Source organism: Bremia lactucae, linkage group LG4 (genome assembly GCF_004359215.1).
Source record: "Bremia lactucae strain SF5 linkage group LG4, whole genome shotgun sequence".
Lineage (NCBI taxonomy): Eukaryota > Oomycota > Peronosporomycetes > Peronosporales > Peronosporaceae > Bremia > Bremia lactucae.
In genome coordinates this window covers 4,113,344-4,123,127 of record NC_090613.1, presented here as the reverse complement: position 1 = coordinate 4,123,127, position 9,784 = coordinate 4,113,344, and the positions used below count along the sequence as shown (strand labels likewise).

Below are 9,784 nucleotides of genomic sequence, written 5' to 3'. Positions count from 1 at the left end.
ATAAGATTGCGTGCGGGAGCGAGCATTCCATGGTCGTGACCACGAGTGGCGAACTCTACACATGTGGGTGGGGAGAACACGGCAACTTGGGTACACTGTTATGTTTATTTTTCTCTTTTCAAGAACGTACCCTTGTAATTATTGACTTTTTGGTTCTAGGACATGCGGATACAATAAATCGTGCAATTTTGACAAAACTCGAGTTTTTTACACATTTAAATGAAAAAGTGACGAAAATCGCTGCAGGAGGAGCTGTCTCCATGGCACTTACTGAGCCTACAGACCCGCGCATTTCTTCACAATAAACGTGCTCTTTATCAACTATTGCTTAATTTGTAATCTTGAAGCATCTTTTGGACTTGAGCCTTCTGAATGTCAAGCATTCGCACTTGATGTTCCAGCTCGGCGTTCGATTTTTCTCTACTAGCACGAATTTGTTTTAACAAACACTCTTGTTGTTCTTGTAATTGCACCAATTGATGTGCTAACTCGATTTCCGAGGTTACACGAGTGGCTCGGGCTTTAATCGTCATTCCTGGTGCTAGAAATGGCATCCCGGGACTTGAGAGCGCTCGATGTGGCAAAGTGGAAACAACTACGGGCGTTGTTTGCTCCTGCGTATCGTTTGTATTGCAATAAGCGCTTTGACGCGGTGCTTTCGCGTCATTGTCGTCATTGCAAATCTGCTCATCCGTGAGCCATTTCACGAAAAACCACTCGTCCTTGCCAGTGAAGGACGTGTATAACCCATTGCCAAGCACTACCGTAAAAACAATCCAATAGATGCGCATGGACAAGGACACGGGCTGGTGCGAGCGGTCGCCCCAGTCGGAGCCAATGATCCGCGCAATTGACGAGTCCAGTTCGGCTTCGTGCTTAGCCGCTTTTGTAGCCATATGCTCGACATTCGGCGTACCCGTACGCGTTGATCCAGTCTCTATTTGTTGCTTGCTACGACTATGGGTACACATGCGTGTGTTGCGACCGCGGTTGCCCCATCGACAATTTAATAGGCGATAACCGCAACGCTGGAGTTGCCAATACATTGGATGGAACGAAATGCAACACTTTTGTTTACATCTCTTTATAAGAACAAATCAAGGTACTGATTTTTTATCCAGTGTACTGAAATTAATGGCGTGTACGAACGAGGCAAGCGTACCCCCCTCGGCAGTGTCTACGGCAGTGCCTGCAGTTGCCGAATCTCCGTACAATCGTTTGGATGAAACAGATTTGGTGGAAGCCAGGACGCTGGGTCTTTTGCTTGACCATTTGCCTGTGAGTTCCGACGCTATGGCCGCAGACTTTGGCATTGCGTATGAGAAAAAGGGAGGCAACAAGGCCACGGGGTGTGCTGGAGAAATGTTTTGCAGTCAAAAGGCATTGCAAGAGCGCTGCAAACAATTTGCCATGCAACGAGGGTTTCAATTATTTGTGTCGGGAAGTAGCACACGTGCAAATAACGGTGGCAATGTCAAGTACCGATGCAAAAAGTTGCATGGGCAACAATTTTTCGACCAAACAACACCCATAAATCAGTTGCAGTGTCCATTTTACATTAATGGGTACGGCAAAAATGCCCAATGGAAAGTCACCCGAGCGTGTTATTTGCATAATCACTACAAATTCATTGGGTGGCGCGTTGTTGCCGCACCATTGCCAGCTGAAATCCCGGAACCATCCACAACAACGTCCCTAAGTACGGCAAGTCTTGTGTCACCGAACGTTACAGAAACGAAACATGTGTCAACGACGACATTAAAACTGGCCTTGCCAATCGACGCGACAGAAAGTTGCGCCCAACGCCTAAAATCCCAGCGAAATACCACCATGTCCATGAAAGCGCTCTGTCGAATCGTATCGAATGACGTCTCCATTGATCCAATCGCGTCCACACTACCTTACTTGGATGGGAAAGCCATTCGCCGGATCTTATTGCGTCAAGGCCATACAATTAACCACATGATGGCTTCACGAATTAAACGCCATTTGCATGACGAACATCTCGCTAAAGTACGATTATCCTTTCAATACTTAAGTAGCTACTTGCATCTTGTGGCCGAGAAAAACCCAGGGTCATTCTATCGAGTTGAAACCCGTGCATGTGATGGAGTATTTACCCGTGCACTCTTTATTCCTTATGCAACACTCCAAGCAGTTCCGTATTGCCGCCCAATCGTGTCTTTAGATCGTCTTTCGCCGTCTGAAAGTGGAAAACGGGATACACTTGAACATGACGATACACGCTGTGGCGTGTTTTTAAAAGCTGCTGTGAAAGACTGGAATGATGACGTGATTGTGTTTGCTATCGCACTTGTAGCAGAAGAACATCAAGCGAATTGGGAGTGGTTCTTAACTGCACTTCAAAATACGCTTATCGTGGATTGGAATCAGTATACAGTCTTTGCGGGACGCACTTGTGGACTGGAGAGGGCCTTATATTGTGTCTGGCCACTTGCAAGTCACCACTTTTGCATGCGACGTCTGATTGAAGAGGACCTTGAAAGGATTCAAAACGTGCGTATGACACAAGCTACAAAGCAACATATCGTCGATATGGCGCAATGTGCTAGCGAAGCCGAGTTTGATGTGCTTCGACATGCCCTTGGTACCATTGATGACGCATTAGTGTCCAGTTTAGACGAATTCGAACGCTCTCATTGGGTAAAATATGCCTTTTGGGCCAAATTCCGACGGTCGACATTTCACGAAGTGACGGCCGATTTTTCTGTCAAGGGTTTTGAAAGGGACGCATTGTTGCCGCAACATGCAACTGTGGCCTATCGTACATATTTTGGTACAAACCACTTTAAAAGTTCGCATCCACTTGAAGCGTTTTATTGTTACTTAAGGAATGTTGCACAAGTGTTGCCGCAACGTCGTGAAGCTGTGATAACACGACGAAGCCACGAACTCGTGCCTCGTCGTGATGCACAGCTTCAGGAGAATTTACAAGCAAGTCAACGCTGTGAGGTACGTCGATGGATCGCGTCGATACCATGGCTACATCTAAAAAGTGTGTTTCTTGTCGTCCTCTTTAGTCCATTCCGTGTTCCAATGGCCTCTATATGGTTCGCTACGTAGGCCCAACTCGCCTCGAAAATCCGGATACGTGGCGTCATGTAAACCTCGTCGAGTGTGAATGCACGTGCCACGACTGGCAGGACCAGCAGTTTCCATGTTTGCACGCAATTCATGCGTCGGCATTGGAACAGCGCCGCATTGACGCGCTTTATGATGGAAAAGCGCATTCGATGGAAACGTACTTAATGTGTTACAATACAGCGTTTACGGTGTTGCCATCAAACGCGTCAATGCTTAGTCTTGAGACGACACTCAAGACACCTTTGGATTTGTCGTATCAAGAAGATGCATCTGGACGAAGAAAACCGGGACCACGACCGAAACAAAAGCGCCTTTTAGAAGGTCGTTGAGAGAGTGTTGGTAGTTTTATTTGCCGTATTAAATGCGAGAGGCAGCAAATCTCTTATAATTAATAAGTATGCGTTACATGTGCAAAAGCTGCTTAAAAGTATCACTATGATGAAATAAGGCACATGTGCAACTGTTTCTATGATTTAATGGTTATAGTCTACTCTTGGACTGAATTGCGTTTCGTAGACAGCAAATCATTTTCTCAATTGCCCAGTCTGGAGTCTCAGGAGTGACGGGAAGATAGACCAAGCTGTCGTCAAAGCGAAAAATTGCAATAGTATTCCAATACCGTCAATATAATATATTGTAACACATTTGCAACTTGTAGCAACCCGCACCTCGTCATAATATTTTTTGCATTTATAGGATCCTGGTCAGGTCCAAGTGGACTAAGTATATGATCACAATAGCGTGAATATCAAAACCAATAATATTGTCGTCTTTTTATTGTACCTTGGGACGTACGTGAGCTGCGTGGCTCCCGACGTGACGTCAAAGCCCTACATTAAAGCAACAGTAAGTCTCTTGTCCATATTAATTCGCACACAAACGCACATGCTGATTCATGTAACGAACAACCGTTTTCGGCGATGGTACACACACAGGAAACAACCAATAATAATGCTGTTCAGCACAATATCCCGGAATCTAAACAATTCAAACAAATTCAATTCAATGAACAATTCAATTTGTACAATACAATCGACTCTCCGCAAACGTACTGTGACATTATGAAGCTTTTGAACACCACTCGCCAGCTGCTCGCTTTTAAATCTATCATGCATCATAAAAACAATAATTGTATACTACTTTCTATTATTCCGACCGCCTTACTTTCGTAATTGAATATATTGTTCATCCATGCAAGAAAGACGACGATACAATAGACCCAAGAGCGCCATTGATGGACGATATTGTATCAATGAGACCAACTCGCCGCCACTAAAGCCACGAATCGCCGATGTAATAACCAAATCATGGTCCGCTACACGTACAATATAAGTTCAACTCAAAACAATCGTCAAGAAAATATTCCAATAAGTCAAAAACCTCACACCTCCAATCGCACGACAAGCGTAAAGGAACAATCCATAAAGTGCTGGAGTTGAAATTCCGTGCAAGACTCCATATTTGACCAATCTTTGAAAGAAAAACACGTTCGTATGGCTTGGATACCTCGTTTCACGTCGACGCATTTCATTTAGCACTTGCGTGTTCTGAACGTATACAAGTGCTCCACCAAACGAAGTGGCGGTTTTGATTGTTCCAAAGCTATACATGGACACATCCGCTTGAAAATCACCAATAATATATTGTTTGCCAATATACGCTTGAGCACAATCTTCGACGACAATTATTTTTTTTTGTTTTGCAGCTTTCAACACGTGATTTAAGGAACAACGGGAGCCGAAAACATGAGCGATTAAGAGCATTTTTGTTTTCTACATGACATACATTCTGTTTTTAGCACCTTGTCGGAAATAAAACCAAATTGTACACTTTGTTTAAAAAACCTCGGTGATTCGTTGCTCGAGCATTTGCACATCAACGGCCAATGTTTCGGGATCTAAATCCACAGGCACTGGTACGAGGCCATGATATCGCACGACGTAGAGCATATCGGGGATTGTAATGGCACTGCATAAGACTTCACTCCCTACCGGCAACTTAAGTGTCTGCAACAGCAAATCAAAGCCAGTACTATATATACCATGTACCATACCGGTAAGAAAAAAGGTATTTTTTAGAGAAGTTGACTCGAGCTTGTACTTTACCGAATTGAGAGCGTCACCATGGCATGCCCACTAGGGTCCCATAATGTCGTGATCTTGTGCTCATACTCGAATCGCTGAGACTCTTGAAGCTGTAAACATGCAGCCAAACCCGCACCAATGTCGCTATACGTCACGTCAAGCTTCTTTCGAGGAAAAATCGCCCAAGGTACTGAAGCCGACAGTGGCTCGAGAGAACCTAATGAAAGACTCTAGTGAGATCTTTTGCTTACGCAAGACGCTATTGGTCTTAAGAGGACGATGCAGACATACCAAAAGGCTTCAGACAGGCCGAGGCAGTGCTACTCATGACGCCTTTAGACGAATGCGACTAATTTGATCATCAGCAACTTCAGTATGATTCGGTGGAGTACCGGTATTTGCGATAGGAAGAAGAAATAAGAACTTGCGAAACAGACCGTTTTTTACTAGAGAAGAAAAATCAATGCTGTATTTTTGGAATTTAATCACTCGAGTCAATATCGTTTTTTGTTTTGCACCAATCCAAAAACGTTTCCGTTTTAGCCTTTGCTTCATTCCAAGAGTCGAGTTGTAACCCTCAGTAACCATGTCGGATGCCGCAGCCCCCGCGCTGGATACGCCAAAGCAGGAAGAAGATTCACGCAAGGTTAACCTTGTTTCGATGGATGGGGATAGCTTTGAGGTATCACGCAGTGTCGCTTCCATGAGTGAGCTTGTAAAGACGCTTCTTTCCGGTTCGTTTAATGAATAAGAATTGGCAACATTAAAATGTGGCAAATATGGCAAATTTTGAAAAATGTGCATTTTTGTGGCAATAGATGATGCCGACGATGAAGAGGTGCAAGAAATCCCTCTTCCAAACGTCAAGAGTCCAATTTTGTCCAAAGTGATTGAATTTTGCAGCCACCACAATAATAACCCCATGCGGGAAATCGAAAAGGTAACTCGATGCAACAAATAGGACTTTTAAGACAATTGTTTAGCCACTTTGTGTACAAATACTTTAGCCACTCAAGAGTGCCGACATGCACGACGTAGTGTCGGAATGGGACGCTAATTTTGTCAACATTGAGCAAGAAATTCTATTTGAGCTCATTCTTGCGGCAAATTACATGGATATTAAGAGTCTACTGGACTTAGCCTGTGCCAAGGTAGCTAGTATGATCAAGGGCAAGACTCCACACGAGATTCGAGAAACATTTAATATCGTCAACGACTTTACACCCGAAGAGGAAGCGCAAATTCGCGAGGAAAACAAGTGGTGCGAGGAAGCTTAGGTGAAGGATACCGAGACACTTACTGCAACGTTGTCGTAGCTGTCTATTGAATGCATTCTTTTGTCATCGATAAATAATATGAAGTAAAAAAAAAACACTTTTTTGCCAGCAAAACTGGCCGGCCACAGGAAGGCATAATTTTGATAAACGGCAACTTTTTTTTTCCGTGTGTGGAACAATTGTGCGCTAATTTATGTATGCTAAAGACGTAAAATGCCGAGATTTTAGTACTGTTTAAGATATATCATCCGTAATTGCGCAACCTCTAAAGGAAAACAAGGTCGCAAACTCAACGGGATGGGTCGCTGGTTATAAACGGTTGCTATAGCAGTCGCTTGTAAGACCTGGTTGCATGAGAAGGCAACACCAAGTCTGTCGCAAAGAGGACTGCAAGAAAATCAAAACACACGAATTCTGCATTGTTTGTACAATTGACTCGAGGCTCTATTTGGTCAATCCACAAATGACTGGCAGGCACAAGTTATCAAGTCAACGGACACATTTCTAGCCAATCATATCCGTACTATAAAAAACCAATCACAAGCATGCAAATATATAGCTAAAATTACATTAACTCAAAAAATACTACTCTTGCATTCGCGTAACTCGTACAAGATAACCTCGTACGTTTGCTCATACCATTTAAAAGAGTTGTTCTCTCTCGGCTTGTATACTTCTCCAACGTCGAATCCAAGGCACTAAGTTTCTCAAAATTATACTATTGATAAAACGCCGTGAGCTTTTCACAATATAAGACACGACTTGATAAACTTGAGACCATTGGCGTCCACGTAGGTGGTGTATTAAATAATAATGCACTTGTGGATTGAAAAGGTCCTTAAGCCACTACGACCACTTGTCAATAGAAAGCTTGTTGACACACGAAACGGTGACAAAGTAGGAGTTGGTAAATGGCAACGCACTGGGTGAAGGCTTGATGGCCATACTATTAGACGTTTCAGAGGCTGCAAATGGACTTGAATTACCAAAAGAACTTGCACTGGAACGAAGGCATTAAAGTCGTTTTCGTGCCGTCGGACGCAAGTACGTTGAAACCAGTAAACTTCTTGGGGCCTCCATTTATAGACGTCTTGACATCCTCTGGCGTGGCATTAAGAACGTATCCTTTAAAGACCTTTGTAAACAAAACTCCTGCTCTTGTACGTCGTTAGCGCCTTCTCCACCACACTCTCTATCTTTACTGGATTGTGTACGTTATCACACGCTTGCAACAACATCTTGTAAGTTGGCGCACTTGCAGCAGCTACAGACAAGGTAAAAATTAGACGTCATCGACTTAAGATCTTTGCCTCCTAACGAAAACAAAGGAGCCGTCTTGGTATCAGCCTTGCACTTGTTCCCTGGCGACCTGGTTCCGAACGTTGGTACCGGAGACAACGTTGTCTTGTTCTTGTCTTTATCCACAGACGCTTTTAATACACTAGTGGTGCTGTCATTAGTTTGCGTAGTTGTGTTCAAATTATTCGACTTTGACGTCATCCTACGTTTTAACTCGGTAGCTGACGTTCCGAGACTTGGTCTTTGAAGAGCGTTCCCAATACATACACTCGACTGACGTGTCGTCACGAGCTTCACGAGCTCCTTCCTTTGGAGTCATCGCTTCCGCCTTGACGACATTGTTGCATAGCGACAAAAAGTGACAACGTACATCTTGACTCCATTCATAGCCGCAACAATAATCGCCATCATACTCGTCTTATTAGCGACGGAGCTCCATGCAGCACTTGTCAACTTCACTTAATGTCTTCTTTCAAACAACTCCCTCGCTTCCTTGGATCGATCGTCAAATAGCTGTTCATCCAGTGTTCTCTCTAAAACCTTCGTCAGTGAACCTATCGAGGATTTCTCGTCCATACTCGAGCTGTTCGTGTACCTCCCCATTACTTCCAATCACGTACAAAACATCCTTTTTTCAATCTGATCTCGCAACTCATTGAAAAAAATAATTTCTTGGCAAAAATCGGAAAGCTTGGCGCGAAGGTCGTCGACTTTTGATACTGTTTTTAACGCAAATTCTTGATCAGTTGATAGAGCGTTTGAGACACTTTGATTCACGCGCTGCAAGGACTGATTAAAGTCGATAATTCGCTTCCACAATTGACCTTTTCTTCGCGAAGAAGGAGAATCCTCTGCAGGCTTGACAGAACCTGCAAACAGAAAACCCTTGGCTTTTTCAAACACGACTGTGGTTGCTGAGTATTTAATTTAAAAAGATTATTGTCAAAAGGATGATTGAAAGCAAATAAAGTTAACAATGGTGCGTCCTTTAAAGGGTTTCGACTAGCCAAATACAGAAGGTTTTAAATTGAAAATTGTTTCTTGGAAAGATCCACTGGAGCCCCAAATGTAAGAGGCTTTGGCTTTTCCAAAGCAAGCGCCCCATGAATGCGCTGTGTCACGAAATGAGACATCAAAGAGCTTTACTTCACTTGCTGTATCATTATTTGAAGCTAGAATTCCGCCAAACGAAAACGAAGACGTAGAGTCCAGAGCCGTGGAAACTGGAAAAGAAAACCCGCTTGAGCCGATAGAGCCTCCCGACGTCACACTAGTCGCCATGCCAGACGCCAATTCTTTCGACGCAGTAGGATTTAAAGCCTCGCAAGCGCCACACTTGACGGTATCGGGGCTATAATTCACCGTTCACACTAGGCACTTCCAGCTTCCTTCTTGGGATGTAAATTTTGAAAAGACAGCGGCAATCTCTTCTTCCGACTTCATTGTCATTGACTCCTTCTTACACGACAAATCCAAATCCTCTTCCGTCATCTAATTCCTTTCAAAATAACCACTGCATGTACCACGCAACAACGTCATCCTCGTAGATCTTTCCACCATTATCGAGTAATGTCATCGTACGACAATGTTCTTCCTCGTCATATGTCGACCCCAACGCTTTAAATAATTTTGGAACTCGTCTGTGGCAATATCATCAGCTCCGTCAGATGCAATCGAGCTAAACGTCTTTCTCGCCTTTTCTTCTTCTTCTATCCGCTCTTCCTCATCGTCACTCGACTCCCCGGTCGACAAAGCAAATTCATTCTCGTCATTCTGGCCAATTTTCTGTTTATTCATTTCATTTCGTTTCGAAATTCGATTTCATCCTTTTCCACCTCACAACTATCCATTACAGTCACATTACGCGTTGCTTTTCTCATGAAAACAAGAAAATTGTTTCACAAACTCTACTTCGCTAACCGTTGTATCCACAACCGCAAAATGAATCAAAAACCCTTCAGTAGTCGCACAAGAAACGATTGGAATATGTGGATATACATTGTCATTAACAGGAACGGA

The 9,784-nt window shown here is 43.6% G+C and overlaps 5 protein-coding genes across 5 annotated transcripts; 2 read left to right on the top strand and 3 right to left on the bottom strand.

Annotated features, from left to right (window-relative positions):
• Positions 1-317: 317 nt before the first annotated feature.
• Positions 318-1,046, bottom strand: CCR75_004150 (uncharacterized protein; the record flags this gene model as incomplete). The annotated part of the gene is made up of 1 exon (XM_067962240.1): positions 318-1,046. The coding sequence occupies one exon, from the start codon at positions 1,044-1,046 to the stop codon at positions 318-320; it is 729 nt and encodes a 242-aa protein (XP_067816886.1).
• An 88-nt stretch (positions 1,047-1,134) lies between these two features.
• On the top strand, positions 1,135-3,434 carry CCR75_004151 (uncharacterized protein; the record flags this gene model as incomplete). Its single annotated transcript, XM_067962241.1, has 2 exons — positions 1,135-2,973; positions 3,042-3,434. 2 exons carry the CDS (start codon positions 1,135-1,137, stop codon positions 3,432-3,434), a joined length of 2,232 nt encoding a protein of 743 aa, XP_067816885.1.
• Positions 3,435-3,553: 119 nt separating this feature from the next.
• Positions 3,554-5,517, bottom strand: CCR75_004152 (uncharacterized protein; the record flags this gene model as incomplete). Its single annotated transcript, XM_067962242.1, has 10 exons — positions 3,554-3,685; positions 3,774-3,824; positions 3,889-3,935; positions 3,991-4,083; positions 4,158-4,209; positions 4,270-4,420; positions 4,493-4,877; positions 4,950-5,136; positions 5,211-5,406; positions 5,481-5,517. The coding sequence occupies 10 exons, from the start codon at positions 5,515-5,517 to the stop codon at positions 3,586-3,588; spliced, it is 1,299 nt and encodes a 432-aa protein (XP_067816621.1). The 3' UTR covers positions 3,554-3,585.
• Positions 5,518-5,747: 230 nt separating this feature from the next.
• Positions 5,748-6,857, top strand: CCR75_004153 (uncharacterized protein). Its single transcript, XM_067962243.1, has 3 exons — positions 5,748-5,923; positions 6,008-6,129; positions 6,197-6,857. The coding sequence occupies exons 1-3, from the start codon at positions 5,776-5,778 to the stop codon at positions 6,464-6,466; spliced, it is 540 nt and encodes a 179-aa protein (XP_067816620.1). The 5' UTR covers positions 5,748-5,775; the 3' UTR covers positions 6,467-6,857.
• Positions 6,858-8,377: 1,520 nt separating this feature from the next.
• CCR75_004154 (uncharacterized protein) lies at positions 8,378-9,562 on the bottom strand (the record flags this gene model as incomplete). The annotated part of the gene is made up of 4 exons (XM_067962244.1): positions 8,378-8,679; positions 8,821-9,116; positions 9,144-9,256; positions 9,347-9,562. 4 exons carry the CDS (start codon positions 9,560-9,562, stop codon positions 8,378-8,380), a joined length of 927 nt encoding a protein of 308 aa, XP_067816887.1.
• Between the last annotated feature and the right edge of the window lie 222 nt (positions 9,563-9,784).

Coding starts and splice junctions, on each gene's coding strand:
- CCR75_004153 (XM_067962243.1), top strand. CDS start 5,776: ATGTCGGATGCCGCAGCCCCCGCGCTGGATACGCCAAAGCAGGAAGAA. Junction 5,924..6,007: donor TGTAAAGACGCTTCTTTCCG/GTTCGTTTAATG, acceptor TTGTGGCAATAG/ATGATGCCGACGATGAAGAG. Junction 6,130..6,196: donor CCATGCGGGAAATCGAAAAG/GTAACTCGATGC, acceptor CAAATACTTTAG/CCACTCAAGAGTGCCGACAT.